This window comes from Eublepharis macularius, chromosome 4 (assembly GCF_028583425.1).
Source record: "Eublepharis macularius isolate TG4126 chromosome 4, MPM_Emac_v1.0, whole genome shotgun sequence".
Lineage (NCBI taxonomy): Eukaryota > Metazoa > Chordata > Lepidosauria > Squamata > Eublepharidae > Eublepharis > Eublepharis macularius.
In genome coordinates this window covers 154,097,491-154,121,825 of record NC_072793.1, presented here as the reverse complement: position 1 = coordinate 154,121,825, position 24,335 = coordinate 154,097,491, and the positions used below count along the sequence as shown (strand labels likewise).

General features: G+C 42.6%; 1 protein-coding gene and 1 long non-coding RNA gene across 2 annotated transcripts; one reads left to right on the top strand and one right to left on the bottom strand.

The window, feature by feature from the left end:
- Positions 1-6,558: 6,558 nt before the first annotated feature.
- LOC129329139 (uncharacterized) lies at positions 6,559-10,777 on the bottom strand. Its single transcript, XR_008596918.1, has 4 exons — positions 10,441-10,777; positions 9,586-9,641; positions 9,128-9,215; positions 6,559-7,064 (listed from the first exon to the last, which is right to left on the bottom strand). It is a non-coding gene; the product is annotated as an uncharacterized LOC129329139 (long non-coding RNA).
- Positions 10,778-10,949: 172 nt separating this feature from the next.
- Positions 10,950-23,428, top strand: CCDC51 (coiled-coil domain containing 51). The gene is made up of 4 exons (XM_054977689.1): positions 10,950-11,234; positions 12,645-12,992; positions 13,953-14,117; positions 22,592-23,428. The coding sequence occupies exons 2-4, from the start codon at positions 12,693-12,695 to the stop codon at positions 23,372-23,374; spliced, it is 1,248 nt and encodes a 415-aa protein (XP_054833664.1). The 5' UTR covers positions 10,950-11,234; positions 12,645-12,692; the 3' UTR covers positions 23,375-23,428.
- Positions 23,429-24,335: the final 907 nt, after the last annotated feature.

The window sequence follows — 24,335 nt, the reverse complement described above, 5'->3', positions numbered from 1 at the left end:
CGGGGAGTGGTCCATTTGCTAAGCACAGAAACAAAAACCTCAGGGCACACAACTCATGGATTCCAATGTAGCTACACTAATGCAAAGTTCAGTTGAGAGTCTCAGGGTAAAAATAAAAGGAGTAAGAAATAATAGTGATATTATGGTGGGAGTCTGCTATAGACCACCAAGCCAGGCAGAGGACTTGGATCAGACACTCAAAGAACAAATTACAAAGTTATCAAAGAGCCAGGACACAGTGATCATGGGAGATTTCAATTTCCTTGATATCTGTTAGAAGTCTAACTGTTGAAAATGAAAGGTCAAATTAATTCCTGAGTTGTCTTGCTGACAATTTCATTTTTCAGAAAGTGGAGAAGGAAACAAAGGGACCTGCTATCTGGCCCTGAGGACCATTTAAAGAAACTAGGTATTTATGTACTACCCCTAGGCTGATCCTAGGCTGCAACTCCCTTCTCTCATTGTGTGTTGTTTTTGCCATGTTGAGCACTATTTCCCTCACAGGAGAAGGCTGAGGAAAAGTAGGAATTCAGCAGTTCTGCTTTCCTGAACTCCATCCTATACATCTGACTACATAGAACTCTTTTCTTCTCTATGACTGTAAATTCCAAAATTACATGGTCACTACTACACAGGGTGCCCACTACTTTCACCTCGTCAACCAGTTCTTCCCTGTTGGTGAGAAGCAAGTCCAAGATAGCAGAACAACTGAACTTCCATGCTCAGATACCTGTATTTCCTCACAGGTACATACCTCCTTTACATATAACGCTATTTTTCCCCACTTCCTTATTTGTCTATCCCTTTTAAACAAGCTGAATCCCTCAATTCTAGTATTCCAAATGTGAGCATCCTCCCACTTAGTTTCAGTAATGCCTATTAGGTCATAGTCCCCTTCCTGTATTAGGATTTCAAGTTCATCCTGCTTGTTTCCCATTTTCTGGGCATTAATGTAGAGACATTGGGATCCATGGGTTATGTGCCCTGAGGTTTTGGTTTCTGTACTTACCTGTGAGTTAATATTTTCTAGCATATGTGCCATTCTCTGAAAATCTTTAATGTTCTCAGCTCGTTACTGGCATCATACTAGGCTTTGAATTTTTGTCTCTCCCCCGCATGGAATTTAGTTTAAAGGCCTCCTCATCAGGTTTGCAAGGCTCTTACCAAACACATTTTCCCTTCCTTCGTGATGTGCAAACCATCTCTCAATTGAAGCGCTTCATCTTGAAAGCATAAGCCATGGTCCAAAAACCCAAACCTTTCCTGATGACGCCATCTACATAGCCACTCATTTATTTGCACTGTTCTTCCTTCCCTTCTGAAACCACAGCCTTCAACAGGAAAAACAAATGAAAACTCAACCTGTGTTCCAAGGTCCTTCACTTTTTTACCCAGAGCCAGAGTCTCTTTTAATGTGTTCTGGGCTGTGCCGGGTAGTATCATTTGTTCCCACATGGATGAGCAAGAAAGGACAATAATCTATGGGCTTGAAGAGTCTTCCTCGATTTCAGTAAGGCTTTTGATAAGGTTTCACATAATATCCTTGTTGACAAGTTGGTAAAATGTGATTTGGATCCTGTTACTGTTAGGTGGATGTGTAATTGGTTGACGGACCACACCCAAAAAGTGCTTGTTAATGGATCCTCATCCTCTTCGAGAAGAGTGACAAGTGGAGTGTCTCAGAGATTGATCCTGAGACCTTTTCTGTTCAACATTTTTATAAATGAATTGGATGAAGGAATAGAGGAAATGCTTATTAAATTTGCAGATACTAAATTGGGAGGGGTAGCAAACAGATTCAGGATACAGGATGATCTTGACAGGCTGGGAAACTGGGCTAAAACAAACAAAATGAATTTCAGCTGAGACAAATGCAAAGTTCTGCATTTAGGCAGGAAAAATCAAAGGCATAATTATAGCAAAAGGGAGACTTGTCTTGGCAGTAGTATGAGCGAAAATGATCTAGGGGTCTTAGCAGACCATACGCTGAACATGAGTCAGCAGTGTGATGTGGAAGCTAAAACGGCAAATGCGATATTGGGCTGTATCAACAGAAGCATAGGGTCTAGATCATGTGAAATAATGGTATCGTTCTCCTCTCCTCTAGTTAGATCTCACCTAAAGTATTGTGTTCAGTTTTGGGTGCTACAATTTAAGAAGGATATAGACAAGCTGGAACTTGTCCAGAGGAGGGCAAGGAAGATGGTGAGAAGTCTGGAGACCAAGTCCTTTGAGGAAAGGTTGAAGGAGCTCAGTATATTTAGCTTGGAGAAGAGACGACTGAGAAGTGATATGATAACCATCTTCAAGTACATGAAGGGCTGTCATATAGAGGATGGCATGGAGTTCTTTTCCGCTGCCCCAGAAGGTCAGACCAGAACCAATGGGTTGAAATTAAAGCAAGAGTTTTCAGCTAAACATTAGGAAGAACTTCCTGACAGCAGTCCCTCAGTGGAACAGACTTCCTCAGGAGGTGGTGGGCTCTCTTCCTTTGGAGGTTTTTAAGCAGAGGCTAGATGGCCATCTGACAGCAATGCTGATTCTGTGAACCTATACAAACTGAAGGCAAATATCAAGTGCAGGAGGTCAACTAGCGCAAACATGGCACTTGCTGCTGAAAATAAACAGTTACTATGTAATTAGCAAAAATTCCTTTTTCTTTAAAGTGCTCAATGTCAAGATGTGCTTATACAATCATTTACAACAAATACAATCATTTACAATAAATTCAAAGTCCAAATGTCAGACATGAATGAAACGACGTCCCTTTAAGGTAGTCTCATAGAGCTATCAAAGTCCTTCCATTAGCGTGTATTCTTGCTTGAAGAGCTCAAGACTCCTTTAAATTGATATGCTGTTGATTCAAAAAGCAAATCAAAAAGGCTCGGGGACCCGATGTGTACCAGCAGGGTTCCCGAGTAGACAACTCCAGGTAAGTGCGGCATAATAGCCAGAAGGAAATTGACTGCTAATGTTACGTTCGTTTATATCCAAATGCAGGTGGAAGTCAAGACGGAGAAAGAAGGGGAAAACCCACAAGGGGGTTACAGAACCATAATTCTGTAAATCAGCTAGCAACTGCCTACCGCAACAATTTCCACTCCACATAAAAGGGGGGGGGGGATCTTCTAAAAACAATAAAGGAAAAAAGGGGGAAGGGGGAGTATTTACTCCTAGGTAAGATACCAGAGATCTTCACAATACCGGCCACTCCATTCTTTGTAATTATATAATTATATCTATAGATAATTATATAATTACAGATAGATATAATTATTTATGGACCATATATCTGAGAAAAAAATTAGACACATCCACAGAGATAGCAAAAAGTCAAGTTGTTATCTCTAGCTGGCATTATCCCCAGATCCCCGAGTCAAAACACAAAAAAGGACACTGAGGGGAAAAAGGAGGGAAGGTTGAAGGGAGACGGCCTGTTTCCAGATTTGTTTATATATATTATTTATATATTAAATAAATATATTTATATATGTATAAATGCTTTAATATTTCTTCATATGGTCAGCAGAAACACTTTTTTTGAACTGATGAGGTAAGCTTCTGCCAACTGAGGGTCATAAAACTTCTTAATTTGATCTTGGTACTGGACACAAAAGATTGCAGGATACTTGATGTGGTATTGCAAATTCAATTTTGTTGTAAGAGCGCTTGCTTTTGTAAATTGATGACGATATTAACACTTTTTCGTATAAACTGGGTAAAGCACGATCTGTTTTTTATCAGGACCCCAACGTAAGTCCTATTTCTGTCTTGCCATATGTAAACGGTAATTTTACAAAATTGTGGGAGCCTCTATGACAACCCACAGAACCCTGACATATCAATGCACCGTTGTGCAGGAAAGATGACACAGTCTGAATTGCAGATGGTCTTTGATTTGTCGTCAAAGCCCCTCAGGCCTTCATGCCAGGGCCTCAGCTCAGGATTTCACTGCCACCATGATAAACATGGCGCAGTCCCAACCCATGAATTTCTCCATCTCTTGGAGGTTCTTTTGCTGCTTTTTCAGACAAATGTTCTCTACAAGCAGCTCATCATTACGGAGTCCATCTAATACTTGGGAAGCTCCCTTGATCTATATGCTTGAGCACCATTCCACCAGTTTGAGTCAATCAGAGCGGGATCTTCTCTAGCTGCTGCAGACCATTTCTCCCTTTCCAGAATCTAGAGAAGGTAGGTAGCACTTTGATGGTCGGACTACAAGTCAGCACTCTACTGGTTCGAATCCCATGACTGCCATGAGCTCAGTAGGTGGCCTTCAGTAAGCTACTTCTATGTCCCAGCTCCCCAGCTGGACTGGAGGGATAATGCCACTGACTTGTTCACTGCCTTGATTGGGGCAGTTATCTAGGAGAGCAGTATATAAGCGCAGTTATTATTATTTCTAGGGTATGTTGCTAAGTGGCCGTATACTCTTCCACACTGATCTAATGGTTAACTGTTGAACATCAAGCATAAACCCACTCATTTAATCAACCTTTGGTATCTTCCCACATGTTAACACTATTTATTAGCAATATTTATGAATACTAACAACAACAGTAATAATACACTATAAAGAGCATGAATAAAAGTTAATTAACAATGAAGGAAGGATTAATAAAAGTATGAATAACCAGTGGGTTCCAAAATAGGCATACTTGGATTAGTGAGCATTTATGTAATCACATCATATAAAATTTGGGTGCTGAGTGAAACATTTATCTTCCCACAAGTTAAATGATTACATGATAATGAAGCAGGGCTGTTTAAAACCACTGCAATGAAGCAAGAGTGGTTACATATTCTTCCTCCCCAGGCCTGACGCTAATACTTCCAGAATGGAATCTAATTTTTTTGGCAAGGACAGCTTCACAATGGGACTTCTAGATCTCGCTCAACATTATCCCCATAGCATTTATTAATGTAGCCATAGATTCATGACCTCTGTAAATAACTGCAGACTTCGGCTAAAAGACCTTCCATATCAGGACTGTTATCTTTCTAGAAGCTCTGTTTTTGGAGACTGGACTTTAAAACCTTTCCATTTGTCATGTATGCCTGCCTGCAATACATGCTATGGGTATGCTGTATGCTGTCCAGTAGTCCTCTGACACTGTGAAGAGTTCTGAGTGCCTTTCAGTGTCTGTTGTTTAGAAGCTCACTGTGTTCTTTCTCCTTTGAAGTTAAACACTTTCACTTCTGTAGCCGACGGCCTTGGAGCCAGATGCAGCTAGACTGAATCCTATCTGCCATGAGAACAAGGATGATATCATTCCTCTCGCTATTGTTGCATATCGTAGTCTAAACTTCGATACTTTTTGTCTCTGGTGTTCACACCAGAATTTCAACGGGCTACTAACCTGGGGGGGTGGGACTTTATAACCATGCTTTCCCTCTACATGGCACTTCTGCCAATTTCACTGTCTGAGTACCTTGAACCTGATGGAGCTCTAATAAAGTTTACTTCAACCAAATCACCTGTGTGATTGATGTGGAGAACTTGGGGATTTACTTGCCAAGGACTGACACCATTCTCCATACCTAAATTGAGTAACATCAGAGACCAGAAATTATCTTCCCACCCTAAAACCAGTAAAATTATTCGTCCCAATCTTACAATCAAAAATCAATGTTCAAGACCTATCAAAAGTCTTGACTGTGTCAGCTGAAAAACTGACAGATACACAAGTTTTTCTGAACACATTACAGTAACAATTGTTGGCCTAATAAGAAATCACTGGTGTTTTCCTTCCCACCCTCCCCACATTATGGGATCTGAATTATCAAAGATGTAGCTCTTTTGGAATCACTTGCCATCTTCTCCATTCACTCCTTAGGCTCTGAAGTTTCTACCTTCACCCCTCCAAAATGCATCAAGTTGTCTGGCTCTACTAGCCTCTACTGCTGAGTTTAGAACAAGAAAGAGGCACTTCCAAATTTCTGCCTCCATTCATTCTTGAAGTGCTGACACTGCTGGAGGAAAGACTGTCATTTTAAATGCACATTTTCTTTTCTTTTGCCGTGGTCCTTTTCTTGGCCATGTGAATGCCTTACCTTCAAGGCTGTTTACAGCCTTCCCGTCCCCCATCAGGCCCATAACCTTTGCTTTACCAATCAAAGGTCTCCTACTCTAAGTGACTGGCCTCTCTTTCACTGCCTACTTCTCAGGCCAATAATGTGGTGCAAGCCTTGCTTCCTCCCCATTCCACTCCCTCCTCCAAATCCCTCTGTCCCCTCAAGTGTTTGGTTTCACTTCTCTGTTCTTCTGCTCAAACAAAAGGAAGCCTAAACATATTTCGTTCCCATTGCTCAGCATCATACTGGGCTATCTCCACCTCTCTCTTTCCTTCACTGCCTCCTTGCCAAACTTTAGACTGTAAGCTCGTCAACACAGTTGCTCAACAGGGGACGATTAATCAAATTCCCTGTAGACAATTCAGAGGCATGCCTGTTCCAGAATTTCCTCTCCAGAATTCAGGAATATTTAGAGCACCATGGTTTCTTCCCCTCCCATTTCTTTTTGTTTCAAAAATGAGAGCCAGAACTTTTGAAAGATTTGTTAGTTAACATGTTTATTAGAACAAACCCAACTGCATGTGTTGTAGGCCAGACGGCACACCTTTTAAAAATGTGCTTTTGGGTCCTGACAGCTTTATTGGAATCTATGTTTTTCCCATAAAAATTCCTCCTGAAGTGTAGCATATTGCAACATAGCAGGGACAAGAAACGTAGAGGTTAATACTGAGACATTGGTTACTGCCATTGAATGGCTGAACTCTGAGACACTGGTGACTCTGAACAGATTCAGACCTTGAAGATATTTGCATTTTGGTAATAACACATGCTGAAGTATACAGGTGAAGAGAGAAAACAGTCATTAGCCAACCCCCCCACCCCCAATTTATTTTGTTTGAACAAAATGTACAAGGGTACAGATTAACATATCCTACGACATTAGCTCTGTTCCACTGCCAAGCATCCTAGGGAAATAAAATGCTTCACTTGTCATGTAGTCCATCAAATCTGCTACTTTTTACCAGACTTCTTAATTCCACCTCCAGCTGCAAGGGGAAAAAAAAGACACCACTAAGCATTAACCAAGAACAGAGCTAACATGTTTTAGTGGTAGCAAAAAATTCTCTCCTGGCCTGGTCCTCAGCATATTTTCCTTCTCACTTCATCTGTATGCATGGAAGGAAACAGCCATAAAATACTATTTTAGTGTCCAAAAGACCAGGCAATAGCATGATACCCGTGAACTTTCAGACAGAAAGTTCTGTGAGTACTGGAGGACACATGGCTCATTCCCATCTCTCTTCTAGTAGTTCTGCTTGATGCAATGGCCCACTTTCTTACAGGGTCATACAGTGAGCATTATGCAGGTACTCCAGCACCTACACTGGATCAACCCCAAATTCCTGATAGACCTGGCATTCCATGGCTAGGAATTGAACCAAGAAACCATGTTGCTTCTTGTACCATGCTGCTATCTAGAGGCAGTCAGTGAAATAGCAGGAGCCCTTCAGTTTATGAAAGTACTGTTAACATACTGGCATTTTTGAAAGATCACTTTTCAAGTAATTGGTTCAGTGGGTTCAAATAGTAACAGATCCTTCAAACTTCCAGGAACAATGCAAATTTCTTTTGCTGCCACTCAGGGTTGAGATTTCACACAAGCAAAAATATAACAACTATCTGAAGGCTGACCCAGTGTTACAAGAACTGTCCTCCTAACTGTATTTGATTATTTTTTATTTTTATTGTAGAAAAGTTAAAAGATAGAGCAAAAGAAGGAAAGTAAAACAACAAAAACACAACTACAAAGAGCCAACAGTAGCCTACATATCGATCTACAAAGTAAAAAACAGTAAAAAGCATAATAAGCATTTTGTTAATCCATTACAGTTTTTCACCTACACTTCCTCCTTTAGTACCAATCAGCTTGTGGTCTAATTAGTATCTTTTCCCCTGTATCTTGTCTTCTTGATATCCCAAATCCTTATTCTTAAAAATCAAAACCACAAATCATTAATTCATTTTTCTTCGTCTCTTACAGAGAGTCCATAAAGGGTTTCCAATTTGCCATGAATATAGAAAGTGTTTTGTCTTTAATTAACACTGTACGTTTAATTAACGCTCCTGACTGTATTTGGAGAAATAACTATCCAAATTTTAAAGAATGTTGCAAACTTCAAGTTAAATGATGGAGGGTGGGGGAAATTATGCAGACATCTAGTTCTGCTGACCCAACCAAAATCAAGCACTTAAATGAAGCTGATGTACTTAACCAGAATGCAACTTCCAAGTCAATTTTAAAGTGTTAATATTGATATTTAAAGATTTAAAGCCTAGATTATTCTGTCTGTGTTATTGTTTTACCCTAGGTATGTTGCTTGGAAGGAAGAGTTATTGCTTAAACCTCAATTAGCATGCATAAGTCTGTACTCTTCAGAGAAAGCCTTTCTCATTGTGAGCCCACCTATTCACAGAGATCTGCAAAGGAGGAAAGTCTCAAACTGCCCACTTCTAACGAAGATGTGAATTCAAGGAATAAGGTCATCTTTACTCTGGAGCCCTCAGTTTGGAACTTTCTCCTCATTGACCCTCATATGAGCCTATTCCAATTTAGGAACACTATCAAAAATAATTTCAAATTGTCTTAATGACCTGCACACAGGACCTATCTTTTACTGTGTATTAGAAGTCTTTAAGCCATTGTGAATAATGAGTTTATGAAGCATGGATGTAAATAACATTCTCTCTCACTGAAAGGGTGTCTCCCAAAATGGGCTGCACTGAGGATGGGAGTGACTCAAGAGGAAGATAGGAAGAAGCCAGCAGCTAGTCCCCATCAAGGCAACCCACAGTAAAAAGCAAACTTATCCCAAACCAGCAAGCTACAAAATGTCAGACATAAGAAGGTGCGCAGCACTGTGTTCACTTATCTGAATAAGTCTGCATTTACCAGAGAAGACACTGGAGAGGCCCAACATAGAATGTGCTGCCTTAAGCACAACTTCCCTGCTCCCATATCCTTAACCTAACCTTGATCCCCCTTCTATATTTGCTCAGTAGTCATAATCCACAGGATTATCCTTCCTTTGTACAGAAGAACATCACTTACTAAGCGGGCCCTTCCCAGCAGCTTTTGCCTTCAGCTCCTCCAGCTTCTTCTGCTCCTCTTTCTGCTTTTGCTTGAAAGCTCGGTCTTCCTAGGAAGACATTTAACAACAAATCTATGGTCAATCCAAAATTACAAATACACTAAAAACCACTACAAAAGCCATGCCCTGCAAAAATCAACAGTCCCTTTTATAGGAAAGAAAATAAGGAGAGTGAAGAAGCTCACTCTTCAAAGCGCAGCTGTCAGCACAAACACACAATGTTATCATCAAAGAAATCAGGAGTGACAGGCAACACTTCGTAGAATGCGCATCTCACACGAGCAATGGAAACTGGTTTTTTGGCTAATGAGGCTAATCCAAGCTGCAGCATCACAGGATTAACCGCCTTCCCAATGATGCAGCTTCCACAACAAGCCTAGTCTTTACTCTAGTCCACCCCCTCCTTGTCTATTCATACCTCATCCATTTCCTTCGACTGCTTCTTTGGTTGCTTCAAAGGCTTTTTCTTACCACCTAAGGTTAACAGCAGGAAACAGCAGTGGGGAGAGCAGATCAGATTATGGGGTACAGAAACACCACATAAACCCTCATTTTAATGCACAGGATTTCAATACACACACCAGGATTTATGGCTTTCTGTTTCCTCATCTCAAAAAGATCTCCCCATCCCAACTAGACCCAGGCATGGTCAACACCTGCATCAGAACTAGGGGGCAGAGTGCTGAGATGATGTTCTGTTACCACTTAAGACTGAAAGGGAGGAACTATACTTTTTGACATTTTGAAATATTTTCTACAATAGGAAAAGAACAAGAGTCCAGTAGCACCTGATTTGTTAGCCTTATAGGTGCTACTGGACTCTTGCTCTTTTCTACCGCTACAGATAGAAAAACACAGCTACCCATCTTGATCTACCTACAAGAGGAAATCTAGCAGAATATGGAAAGGACTAAACAGGTACCCCTCTCTTTCCCCTTCTCTCTAATACGCATCCTATTCTTCCACCTCCCCACTCTAATTCTAATCTAATTCTGCTACTAAACCGTCAACCAGCCACATTTTGACTTTACCTTTTCTCCAAAGAGTTCAACGGAGTGTACTGGGCTCCAACCCTACGAATTCATCCTCACAACTTACACACTATAAGGTAGGTTAGGCTGAGAGAGCTGGAAAGGGGGGGGGATTGGAACTCTGGACTCTCCAATCCTAATCTAACCAGGCTATACCGCACCGCCTCAGATTCTCTCAGACCTTCCAAGCCCACCACCATTACGTCTCTAACACGCCCCCTCCATCCCTAGAGGATCGCTACCGTCTCGTCCCGACATGGCTCGCTCGCTTGCACCGGCCCTCCTCTGGTACTGGCACCAAAAGCCCCTGGAGCAGAGAAAGAAGCGAGCACCGCAATGGCCAGAAGTCAGGACTCGCAGACCACTTCCTCCTAGACCTGAAGCGGCGCTCCCATGCAAATAGGGAGAAAATAAGACCAGCTTTATGACAGAAAAACCACGAGGCTAGAGCGACGCACAAGCTGATTTTCCGGTAAAAAAAAAAAACTACGAGCCGTTAGCACGTCAGAGGCTGTGTCGCTCTACCCGTCCCGTCTCTATGATTAAATCAACCTCTTGGACATTAGAAGGGGACACAAGTTCGGCTCTCGCACCGGAAGTCCCTCTGGGAAACGCGCTTCCGTTCTCATGGGTCCAATTCCTCCCTATGACTTCCAAGCCACATCCGAAAAGGTCATTTACCATAGAGGTACCGAGCTCCTAGAGCGACGCCATTATGTGAGAATCCTAACCAATGGAATCTTTTCTGGTTTTTAAGAACTTTTAAAAAAAAAGCATTAACCAATTATCAGTTGGCTACTGGTCCTATATTTTAAATGCTGTGTAAGTATTTTGTTCCCGCCTATCACATTTTAACGGAAGTGCCGTCTATGCTTTTTGTCTTTTTTCCCTATGGAGGCGGCCACCAACGGCAAACTGACCTATACTTCGTTTTCCGCCCGTATCTCGTTACTATTTCCTGTTGGGCTTTGCCCGGCATTTGCAGCACGTGACCTGGATAAGAAGCTCGGCACAAGCTGAAGAAAGAAACAGAAAAGTGAGTGACAGGCGAGGGTCCCGGGGAAGACGTAGAATTCTAAGTTGAAGCAATGCAGGGCGTGGGGATGCCGAAGGGCAACTGTGGGTTAATGGAGCGCAGAGCAATGAATGCTATAGATCAGGTGCCGCACTGATGCTGCGCTTTGTAGTTGAATTCCTCAGTCACCCACCTCCACGTTTTGCAAGTTGTCAATAGTGGGAGCTGGGAGCAGGATTGTCACTTTTATTTTTCCTCTGATTTAACAGCTGAGTGGCAGCAGGACATAATGAATGCCTGCAGTTCTTTCATTCAAGCCCCGCCCCTTGTTGAATGTTATGCCGCTGATAAAGCTGCAGAGTCTCTTGGGGTTTTTCAAGAAAGGAGGTTCAATTTCTGTGTCGGGATTAATGTTTAAACAGATGAATTCTTTAACTCGGTAGTCAATAGAACATGAGATAGACCTTCCTAGTAAACAGTGCTGTAATGACCAAAGAGATTGGAAGTATCTCTGGTGGATTCCTCCTCTTCCAGAACATGAGGGTTTCAGTTTAGGGGAGGAGCTGTAGAGGATCTGCTTGGCATGCAGAAGGTCCGAAGTTCAGTTTCTGGCATTTCCCATTAAAAAGGACCAGGCAGTGGGTGATGTGACAGACCTCTACTTGAGACGGAAGAGAACCACCGCCAGCCTTAATGAATAATGCTGACTTGGATGGATCAATGATCTGGTTCAGTACAAGTCAGCATCATATAATTAATATAAAATTTTCTAATAGGTAATCCTTTGGGTACATTTTTGTTTTGCAGAATTTGTATTCTGCCTCTTTTAATTAAGCATGCCGTGGGTAGAGATGTAAAGGCTGCAGAAATGTAGGGGAAAATGTGCCCCCTGAACTGCTATCGTGTGACTGTATAAAACTGTTTCTGCTGAAATAAGACACTTTCTTTTGTGTTCTCTATTTTCAACTAACATTTTTTCCTCTACCTTTTGGATTACGAAAATTAAGATGCATGTGCTAAGGTAGCATAAGGTGCAGCACTCTCTTTAGAATTGTGTGTACTTGTAACTTTTAAAATTCCTAAATATGTAAAATAGTACAGTTGTATATGCTAAGTTATAAAGCAGCAGAATAAATTTAGAATTGACAAAAGTGTTGTGTTTTCAAAAATTTCTCTTTTTTCAAACCCCATCACCAAAAAACACCCGTTTTCACATGGCTTCATATTTTCTAGAAATTTTACACATCTATGTGTGGATCTGTCTATCCCCACCCAGTTGCTCTTGTCCTGAAAACAAAAATTAAATGTTGCAAAGTTGTTTTAGATAGTCACCAAAGCATATATTCTGTGTACAATAGAAGTCGTTCAAGAGTTTTATTTATGCTTGTTTAACATGGTAACATTCACAGCTTTGCTTCTATGTCTTTGTAGGCATCATCCACCATGATTGGTGACTACAATCTGGTTTAATGAGGCGTCATGGTGCTTCTATTGTCTTTGCGCCACAATATGCAGCACCATCGTCTGTTAGTTCTGAGGAGTCCAAGAACACATAGGCATATGGTACAGCCATACTGTTCACCAGCCTCCAAGAGGCCTGAGGCTAACACCACAATGGAAATAGCTACAAGTCTTCTCCATCGCTTAACAGAATCAGGGAAGGTTGTAGGAAGGAACACCCTTCAGAGAACCTCTGCGGCTGCCAAAAACTGGTGGGACAAATACGAGGAGTTTGTTGGTCTCAACGAAGTCCGAGAAGCTCAGGGAAATGTGACTGAGGTAATGGCAGAATAAATAAAATATAGCTTTCAGGCTTCTTGAGCTACTGTCAACTTTTGGTGTTTTCTGCTTGCTCCCCTTCTTCTCTGGATGGATAGTTTCCGTAAGGAAGCAGGGAATTTCATTGTGGATTCATCAGAGTCAGATGACTTCCTTGAGGCTGGTCTGTCTTCATAAGAATTCCATCTCACAGTGCAATTCCTATTGTAATGTCAGTATTTAAAGGCCTAGAATGAGCTACCTTAAAAATGATGCATGATGTTCTCTCTGTCATGCCAGTTCCCCAAACCATAAGAAAATAAAGAGCTGTGCTACTATATCAGATCAGTGGTTCATATAGTCCAGCACCCTGTTTAACACAGTGGCTAACTGCCTACTCCTGGAGGCTCCACAAGCAAAGTATAAGTGGCCTTTGTTGCCTCCAACAGCTAGTATCCAAAGATATACTGCCTCTGAACACAGAGTTTCCTCTTAAGCCATCATGGCTAATAGCCATTGATAGACCTAATCTCCATTAATTTGAGCAAATCCCCTTCTAAAACCATATAAGCTAGTGATCATCACTGCCAGTTCTGACGGTGAGTTTCACAAGTTAACTGCACAAGAGGCCACTGCTTCTGAAACGTTAAGAATCCATAAACTTTCTGGAGCTCAAACACTGTTGGTGGGCTGCCAGCAACCCACCAGGAAATTTCCCTGTAGTTGCGTGGCCACTTTGCCCGTGACTGGGACAGACCAGAAAAAGGACTTGAGTAAGGTGTCATGTATAAACTGACCCTGAGAGGCGGATCACTGCCAATCCAGCAGCTGTTTGGAGAAAATCAAAAGCTGCATTTTGTTGTTTTTATCCCACACTTCTGAAAAAGGGACTATTGCAAAAAGAGGCACTGCAACTTCAGTAGATTCTGCTGTTGGGTGTTTAAAAGGGAAAATTGTTCTTTTTTACACAACCCATTTCAGGCTGAGAAAAAGTTTATGGTTGCTCGAGGGATCGTACGAGAAGCCCGTGAAACTTGGGAGTCTCAGCAGGTCAAATTGAAGGACATTCGAGACCGTTTGGACCGAGTCTCGCGAGATGACACTCAGTACCTGGAGCTGGCAACCCTGGAGCACAAGTTACTGCAGGTAAGAGCACTTGGCATGATACGAAGCAACAACATTCTATGTTCGCTTTTGCTTTTAGTTGTTAATTTTGGAGGAATTTTTTTGTTTATAGGGGTTTGGGGGCAAGTCGTTCTGTGACAGTACTGTTTTGAAAGGACAGGGGAAGGACTTCAAAAATACACTCAAATTCTGCACGCCAATTCTTTTTCCTAATGGTTGGATTTGCATAATTTAGTTTCATATTAAATTTTGATAACACTGTAGCATTCTGGACCATTCTTTGTGACTAAGCATTCTGAAACTCCGCAGGATCTGTTGTAACTTTCCCTCAGTCTCACAGAGAATTTCTGCAGATGGAAGGGGAGGGTTTTTTCCACTAATTACTCCTTATCATAGCAAACCTTTGACTCCCTCTCATGCTGATCTTGGTGGGGAGTATTCTGTAGAAGCAGTATTGTGGGAGGGCGGGATGAACTGTGGTTGGGAGGGGGAGAGTCATGCTCCACTTATGGAATTACCAGTGGATTCAAGCTATATTGTACAAGAGCAGAACTTGTTGTTGGGCATAAAAAATAGAATCCTGAGAATGACAGCTTTAATTTTTAAATAAGTGTCTGATTGTTAAGGCTGCAAAGATGGCATGTGGGCAGGGTCTGAATAGAATTTCCACTAGTTATACAGCACTGCTGAAGGACATCTTACTTTGGATGTGCAGAAGCTATATGAATGATGCATATTTCATTTGAATGATCACTATAAAAGTTGATAACTATTTGCTGAATACCATTTTCGGTTTGTATATTTAAGCACGTAATGTATGCAGTCCTCTCTAGAACAAGCCCTCTTCCCAGCTCAAGGATCCCTTCCTGCCAACTAGTTTTATCATGCATGCAGAACATTAACCAGAGTTGTTATTTAGTGGCATCCATAGGGTTGGCTATTGCAGAGCTGTTGTGCTCGTGGTGATGCTTTGGTCTGGCAGAAGGATCCTTACCCTGATCAAGGCGCTTTTCTGCTAGCAGAAGAGCCTCTCCTGTCTGAGGAAGGCAGGCAGGCTCCTTGCCCCAGAAGGAAACGCAGAAAGGATCTACCTATAAGGTTCCAAGGAGACTTAGCATCCAGGCACTAACCAGTCCCAGGTCTACTTAACTTCAGCTGGGCAGCTGTTTGAGAGAAACTAAGACATAGCCAGCCCCTCCTTGCTACAATCCCGATTCTGTCTCTTTAATAGGTAGATGTCTATTATGGAAAATGTGCAATAATGTACAGCGTATAAGAAGACACAAGTGGAGCTAATGTTCTTTAAGCTTATACAGGTTTGGGATGGTTGTTAACAGGTTTCTGCCTCTTTGAGGGGTTTCATTTCCTCTACAAAACTTCTGCAAAGCCTTGTGAGAGGCACTCTGTCCTTATGAGCCAAGTCTCTGTAGAACAAGCATTGAGCCACGGATGTGTTCAGCAGTCCGTGGGCATCCTCAAACAGTGAAAAATCCCTTCAAAATGAAAAGCCTATGCCATCCTAGATTTCTGTGTGCAAAGAGTTTTTAGGGTGGGGGAAGCTTTCAGTCCTGCAATTCCCTCTTAGTCTTTTGAAGTGGTACAGTACAAGAAAGATATGTTTTTTCCTGCACTCTTGACTCATAGCCAGAGGGTGTCTTCCCATTTCAACCTGAAATTTTCTGTTGATGGAAAGTTGTCCTACCTCCCCTGTTGGCAATTGTTTGGTGCATGGGTATGTGTGCTGAATACATATAAAATGTGTCTGAGATGAAAAGCTTTCTTTATGGCTTCATGGCTCAGTGGCAGAGTATCTGCTTTGTATGCAGAAGGTCCCATGTTCCATCCCTGGCATTCTCAGCTAAATTTAGGTAGTTGGTGATAGAAAAAAACCCTTGCCTGCGACCCAGGAGGGCTGCTACCAGTCCATATAAATACTGACTGATAGACCAACCATTTGACTCAATATAAGGCAGCTTTGTATGTGTTCATATCTCAGGAGAGAGACATGTTACAGAGGGTCTTCAGCAAGGGGTTTTTAGATTACTGGGCCTGTCCATCTCCCGTGGCAGGGTAGCAAGTGACAGGTGGACCATATTCAGCAGCTGCTCTTACAGCAGCCTCTGACTGAGAGCTAAACTACATAAGACACCGGACACATGTTGGGTTCTCGCAAGTTTACCTGGGAAGTGTAGTTGGCCCTGCCCCTGAGCTCCCGGAGGAAAACCTGAGCAGAACGGAAATTGATGAGAATCCAACACGTGTCAGACGTCTTGTGTAGTTTAGCTCTGAGTGCCCTCCTCCCCTCAGTTGCTTGGCTTTTGCATCCTGTGTGCATCACAGTTTGAGAAAAGAGGCTTATGCTGACCTGTTTGCCTATGCCTCACCCTGTCTTCTGGCCATCTGATCTGCCTGGCCTGCTGTTTGGTTCCACTTGCCCTGCCCTCCCTACTGTACAGATGTCGTTCTAGAGGAAATATTCAGTTACCCTTATGTTCCTTCCCTTTACAAAGCAGGCTTCTTTAGTTTATTTGATGGCTGGAGAAGCTTGAGCAAAATCTCTTTATCAATTTTTGCCCCACAGCAGGCTGAAAGCATGCAATACTTTTAAATTCTTTTTCATTTTGTGACACACCATTCTGGGATGGTCTGCCTTGTTTTTTAGGTTGGTGCTTAGCTATAACTTGCTATACAGGTTGGATTGCGTGATAGCTTTCACTATAAACACTCAATATACCATAATAATTGTCAAGAAACTTAATCTTTCTTTCCAAAAGAATCTTAGTTGTGCGTTCTGCCTGGAATAGCTTTCTTACATAACGTAATGAGTCCCATTGGATTCGATCAATGCTACTTCAAGTCCAGCATCGTGTTTCCATCAGCGGACAAACAGAAGCTTCCAGGAACCCCACAAACAAAGCATCAAGTCAACAATGCCCCCACACTCTTTGCCTTGCTCCCAGTTTGGTATAGTGGTTAAGACCGACAGGACTCTAATCTGGAAAGCCAGGTTTGTTTCCCACTCCTCCACTTGAAGCCAGCTGGGTGACCTTGGGTCAGTCACAGCTCTCTCAGAGCTCTCTCAGCCCCACCCATTTCACAGGGTGATTGTCGTGAGGATTATAATAACACACTTCGTAAACTGCTCTGAGTGGGTGTTTAAGTTGTCCTGAAGGGCGGTATATATATCAGCTGTTGTAGTTGTTGTTGTTAACTGCAATTCAATGGCATACTGCCTCTGAACATGGAGGTCTCATTTAGCTGTCATGACTGAGAGCCAGTGATAGACATCTCCTGCATGAATGTCTAAGTTCTTTTTTTCAAGGCCTCTGAGCCAAAGAACATCATCACATCTGATGACAGCAAATTCCATAAGTGAATATTGCATTCTGTGAAGATGTACTTCACAGGGCCATAGCTCAGTGGTAGAGCCTATGCTTTACACACAGAAGGTCAATCCTTGGCCTGAAACTCTTTGAGAGCTGCTGCTGGTCAGAGTAAGCCGATGCCCTTGACACATCAATGGCCTGATTATAAAGGCATTTTACATGTGTACAGTGTCAAAGGGAAAATCCTGTTCTAGGAATTACTTCCCTGTTATTGCTGGTATGGTATCATTCCGCTTTACTGTTCTAAAAGGGCAGTGCTGTATGCTCTTACTTGTAATTAGTGCCCACTGTACTGAGTTGGCTTACTTTAGAGTAAACATCCGCAATCTCAGACTGTGCATCAGGGAACTGCATTCCAGTCTTTTGTTGATGTCAGTTCCCCTGTCAGCTGCAGTCACAGCCCCCCACATCACAGAGCACAAGATCTATGGGCTGCTTTGGGGGCTTCTTCCATAGAAACTTAGAAGCAGTTGCTTGAAACATATACTGGAGTTTGGTACCGAATGACCTCATTGCCACTAGTCCATCAGATCTCATTTTACTGTCTCCCTAACAGCAGGTGCATCTCAGTGTGGATTTGTTTGTGAGCCTGAAAAATGCTAAGCTGGTTTGTTGTTGTTGTTTTTAAAAAAACCTGTGGGGATTTAATAAGCATTTTCCTGTGACCCAGTTAGCAACAGGGAATGCCATGGAGAAAACCTGCCAGTGTGCATGGATCTCATGCATACATTGGGCCTGGGGTCTCAGTTTATGATTCCTGTGCATTATGCGCACATTCATGGGGAGGTAGTCTTACCTTCATTCTCTTCCATATCTGCTTCATGTTGCCAGGAACAGAACTATCTTATATTCCTCAGGGGGGAAGAGAAGCGCTCTCATGGGAAAAGAGGACAGAGCTGTGATCCCATTAGCCTAGCTGACGTTACCTTCCAAACAGGCAGATGGAGTTCCTTCCTAGCTGTGCAGATGTGTTTATGCAGCCATTTCTGCATCTGTTCCAAATGGAGACTCTGAAGGCACCAATGATTTCATACAGCTTTGATTTCAACAAAATTGGCTTCTGAAACAGCTTTAACCAAATGCAAATATGGAGCTAAACATAGCATTAAAAACGGTGACATTTATGAATGTACCCATTGTTAACCATTTATAAATACCGGTTCCCAGTTTCTCTGTCTTTGTTGTAATATCATGACCGAGAAATGGAACCTAGAGGTGGAGACAGGCAAAGAAAAGCAGGCAGAGTTCTACATGTTTGCCATGTTTTATCTAGGATTGCCAACAACTTAGAGAAAGAAAGCCCTGTTCCTTCACCAGAGACTTGAAGTGAAATCCTAAGCAGAGTTACTCCAGTCTAAGCCCATTGAAATAAATGGGGTTAGACTGGAGGAACTCTGCTTAGGATTTCACTGTTAAATGTGTAGAAATAGAAAGATGAAGCTTTTTATGACACGGAGGTAAATAACATCATTGAGTAAACAACATGCCATTAAGCCATTATTAAGCGGCTGCAGGACTTTTTTTCTCCAGGTTGTTGGCTGCTCTAATATTTTACTCTGTCTTCTGGAGCACAGGACACCTTTTAGTCTCACCTCTCTCATTTTATCTTCATGTCAATAGTATGAGGTAAGTTAAGGTGTGCGGCCCAAGGTCATCCAGTGAGCTACGGGGCAGGGAGGGGATTTGAACCCGTCTCCTAGATACTAGTAAAATATTCTGACCACTGTACCACACGAGATCTCTGATACGTGGCATGGAGTTCTAGAGAAGACCTTCCTTGGAAGCTTAGCACTTGCACAGCATAGAAGGTTTTGAAATTAGCTTTAGTCTTTGGCCTTTTCCACATGGGCAATTTTTGCCAGTTCTAGCCTCGTACTGCTTCAGGTTTTCTTCTGAATTCTCTCTACTTAACTCCCCTTTCAGATTTCAGTGTGGCATTTTCAAGAGCTCTCTGCACTTATTCTCCAGTGTTTTTCTCAATGAATTTTTGAGTCTACTTTTTGAATTGTGCAGATTTTCCTTTCATTCCCCCCCTCCGCCCTCTCTTCCACCCTCCTCCCTCTCCTTTGCAGGTCACTTCTCTTTAATTGTTTTCTCCATCCTCCTTTCAGCGCCTCCCTCCCCCTTTCCTCCTCCTCCTTCCCCTCCTCCCCCTCCTTTCCCAAGATGCGCCTTTTTTTGAAAGAAAACTTAATGATATTATAACATCGTAATGTTATTGTTACTGTATTGTGTCGGTTTGCCCCAGTGGAGCTGGACTCTGCCTGCCAGCTCTGGGTCAGCCTTTGTGGGGCTCTCTGGTTTGGACATGGGGAGGTCATAAATCATAAACAAAAATGTCTACTTGGAGCATGGCTGTTGGGTATTGGGTATTTAAAAAAAAATTAAACCAAGCATAATGACATTGTAACGGGGAGAGCGGAATATAAATTTAATAAAATAAATAAATAAAATAACAATATAATGGCGAGGTTACTTTGTGTTATGATTATATGGATCTCTTTTAGGTTTTCAAAGATTAGCTCTCTATGGTTTTTGGGTTAAATGTTCTGTGTTTGGGCTTACTCTCCACCAACACTACACATACGCCATGTTGGGTTTCCTTTTGCTTTTGTTTCTTTTTTGGGTTTCTTTTGTTTCCTTTTCCTTTTGTTCTTTTTTTGGGATGTTTTGCTAATTCCTTAGTGTTTCATGCTTCTGGTTGTCATAACGTCATAATGTAATAACGTGATTGGCCATATGCAAAATTTAAAAAGGGGTGGAGATGTGACAGCACCGGTGATGCTTACAGTGATGCCAACAATGGCATCCGCACCACACCACATAATCCTCTTTATTTCATGGCAGTGTGGACAAAAAGAGGGTGTATGCATACGCGCCAAAGCATGAGGTCCTTCCAAAAACCAACAAAAAAATGGTGGCTCTGTAGGGGCTTCCGGATGGATCCCAGACGCCACTGCCTTAGTTATGAAATTCAACATGTGGGCTAGGAACATGAATCCAAGACTCCCATACTCCTCCATGTACAAAGTTCACATTCTGTGGCCCAGATATACTGGCTTCAGTGATTACTCGAATAACAAGCAACATTGTGTGAATTTCCCATTGCCGACCTTTGATGAGAATGGTTGAGTTTGATCCTTGAAAAGAGAGGTGCATGATGAGCTCCTTGGGAAAAAAAGCTGGATAAAAATCTACTAGATAAAATTTTTGTCAAGGCAGCTTGTCCTAATGTTGCATCCTGTTTGCAAAGCTCTTTTCAGAGCATGGGCACTTGGGCTTTTCAGTCACATATGTGAAGCAAATCCCCATACCAAGAAGCTTAAAATGTAAATTTTTAGGGGGATTTGCAGGCTTTCAGTCGGAAAGGAAATGAGATCTCATACTGTGTCAGAGGAATGAGCCAAAGGTATTTGCAATAAAAGCATTCAGGGGAAGGAAGTGATAGGTACATATTTTCACATAGTTGTGGGTCTTTTGTTGCACAGTGGTGTAATAGAAAAGGAATCTGTACCTCCTGGCATTTTCTCAAAATAAGGCCACCATCCTAAGCATAATAGCAATGTGGTAAGGCCCGGTGAAATTACTCATGAGTAAACATGTTTCAGAGCAGCCGAGCCAAGCCGCAACGGATTTATGGGGAGCTGGCTTCAGACCAAACAATTGGTTGTGGTTTACTGGACACGATTTATCCTTTCTGTTCTTCAGTATTTTTCTTCTTTAGGGGGTGCCATGATATTCCTTAACTGCGGAAGTGATTGTGAGGACATTTTGAGTTAATTTAAAGCATGGATGACTGTGAGAAAAACACACATTGAAAAAGAGGGCAGAAAATGCCCCTTTAGCCACGGTTCAATGAAAAGTGGTGGCGGAAGCCTGTGAACTCCATGAAGATTAGTTGAGCCTTATCTCGAGACAGAGCTCTTTCAGTGTTGGATGGTGGTGCTACCCATGTTTTGTGCGAGCAAAATTCAGGCCTGGGATAAGAGGCGGAGGGCAAAAGAGTCTTTCCTAAATGGTTGCTCCTTAAGCTGGTCAGGGTTTCCTATTGCCAGAGAGCTTCAGCACTTCTGTAGGTAAGGATCTTCGTTTGCTTGCTACCTGAGGTGAAACAGCTCAACCAGGCAGCAACTTCCTTAATGTGTCCACATAGGCAGACTCTTGTAACTTTGCATTTTTTTTATTTCCTTCATTTACACCCCACCATTCTCCCCAACGGAGACCCGAAGTGGCTTATGTCGTTCTCCTTCATTTTATCCTTACAGTACCCCTGTGAGGTAGGTCAGGCTGAGTGTGTGTGACGGGCCCAAGATCACTCAGGGAACTTCACGTGGGATCTCCCCAATCCTAGTCTGACACTCTAACCACTATGCAGTATTGAAAGACGCTCCAACGTGGGCTTTGGCGGATGCAGTTGATCTAGATTAGTTCTGTCTTTATAAGTGTAATGAGCCTCACACCCAGTGGGGAAGTCTTAAAACTTCATCTAAGTTCTTTCAAGTGGAGCTGCTGGAGATTGAACCTCCTGGATGTGTCCCAAATTCCTCCCAGATTGGGCTTTCAAACTGCCATCCAACTTTTTGGGCTGGATATCCCCAGCAGAGTTCCTGTATCTGGTTCTTATTCATTCGCCTGTTAGTTTGCTGGACTTCTTTTCTGCTGTATCCTGATGCCTTGTGGCAGAATATTTTAAAGATCTGAGACATAGAAAAATACTGTCAGATAGACAATGGTCTGCCTTTTTTTCCTCCACCAAAGTCTCCTAATTATGTATGTATGTTTCCTTTGGGTGCCATATCCCACAACATTGTGTTCCAGATCTTTAGCCATAACACCTAGGGTTGGCCAAATGACCAGAAAAGCAAAAATTTGGCCTGCTCCTCTGCCATGTAATACCAACTTGATCTTTTAAAAGTTGGCAGGTGAGTCTTTCCTGATACAGAGATAAACAATTAGCACATCGGGCTGCTATTCAAGGCACAAGAGCAGGGCTTATTGAAAAGGTGGCAGCCCAACCATTAGCCTATCCCGATGTATTGTGTAAACTTCTGTTGAACTTCTAGGTTTCTCCAAGCCTTTAATGTGCTGTTCTTTGACCATACTTTATAGGAAGAGAAGAAATACCGAGCAACCTACTTAACTGCTGAGGCATCTGAGCGAGAAATGTTCTCTCTCTTCTCTGCCGCTGTGAGAGAAAGCCATGAGAAAGAGCGAACAAGAGCTGAGAAAACAAAGAACTGGTCCATTATCGGCTCAGTACTAGGGGCCATTATTGGGGTTCTTGGTTCCACCTACGTCAACCGTGTTAGACTGCAGGAATTAAAAGCCTTGGTTCTTGAAGCGCAAAAGGGACCCAAAAGCCTTCAGGAAGCCATCCGGGAACAAGCCTCAAGCTATGACTCCCAACAGAGGGATCTAAGTGATCTTATTACCAACCTGAAGAGCATCCTGAACGTTGTGACTGTGACATCACAAGAAGCGAAGGAGGGGGCGTCCTCGGCCAAAGGCAGCCTGAGCGCCTCACTTAAAATGGACCCTGTCTTAGTTTCCATTAAAGAACAGCTCAGCCACTCGAAACAAATGAATTCATTGCTTGGAAGCCTGCAGCAGCAGCTTGGCAATCTGGAAAAGAGTTTGGGGGAAATGGCTTCCGGAGTACAGAGCATGAAGAGTACAGCTTATCCCACCCCTGGGGAAAGAGTATTACTTGGCTCTTCTGTGGAAGGGAACAGTCAGACCTATGAGGTACAGGATGTGGTTCTAGAGCTGTGCGATGCGGAGAGGAGACTGGAAGCACAAATGAAGAGGAACTCCATCTACAGCACAGCCTTCACGTGTACTGTCTTTGCCATTGCGCTTCCTGTGCTGTATGTGCTGCTCAAGGGTAATTGAGCCTACGGCCGGATGAAAAATTATGTGTTGGAGTAATAAAATGACATTCCCTGAGCTCTATTGGGTCCTTCTTGTATTACTTTTTAAAGTGCTTTTGTGAACTCGCCCCAGCATCTGGAGAGGCCAATTCCACTTAGTAAAAATGTAACATACATGTCTTAACATGCACGTGTTCCAAAACTGCTTATGGGATTTGTCCATTCACAGGTACTGTTTCTTGGCGACGTTGCTGTATTTTTGCCCTTCGCATGTTACATTAGTAAAGATGCAGCTCTAGGAACTAGTCCCAGCAAAGCCTTCCATTCTCTGTTTCTTAAGAGCTCCCAAATGAATAAAGTGCCGTTTCAGAGTGCTTTATCTAACATAGATTATTTTCTGAAATGAAAGGAACCAAGCTGCCAGTTGGATACTAGTAGGTATGATGCTTTCTGTGTGACTTCCTTTAGTCTTTCTGTGCTGCATCCTCTGTTTCTCTTGGTCTTCCTGCCTTAACATATCTGTTAGCTTTTCCAGAAGTTACTCCTTAAAGAGTTTTATGTTTTTGTCAGAAAGTCACCTAGGAAATATTTTAAGGGTGCATAGCACTAGTCTTCACTTCAGGCCTTACTCAAGGAGCTGGCAGCACTAGATCAATTTAGCAACTCAGTCGAGCCTCTGCAGGTTACCCATCTGTCCCAAGGACCCCCATTAAGCCTGTCTCAAACCTCTTTCTCCTGCAGGACCCAAGACACTAAGCACAGGGCTCCTGAAGCACCTACCTTCTTCCCAGGCTATGGCCAGCTCTTGTGCATTTTAGTGTCTTGGTTCCATCTTGACAGTGAATTACTAAGGCGCATGTGGAGAAATGCCCGTTTGCTTTGGGGAGTTAACTGTCTACGGGCTGCAGAGGGGAGGGGCCAGTTCTGGAGTAGAATGTGATTGGAGGGAGAGCGAGTCTGTGGGAGTCGGAAATTGACAGTTG

Excerpts from the sequence above, each read along its gene's own strand:
- CCDC51 (XM_054977689.1), top strand. The coding sequence starts at position 12,693 with ATGGTGCTTCTATTGTCTTTGCGCCACAATATGCAGCACCATCGTCTG. Across the intron at positions 12,993-13,952 it reads CTCAGGGAAATGTGACTGAG|GCTGAGAAAAAGTTTATGGT; the intron begins GTAATGGCAGAA and ends AACCCATTTCAG. Across the intron at positions 14,118-22,591 it reads TGGAGCACAAGTTACTGCAG|GAAGAGAAGAAATACCGAGC; the intron begins GTAAGAGCACTT and ends CATACTTTATAG.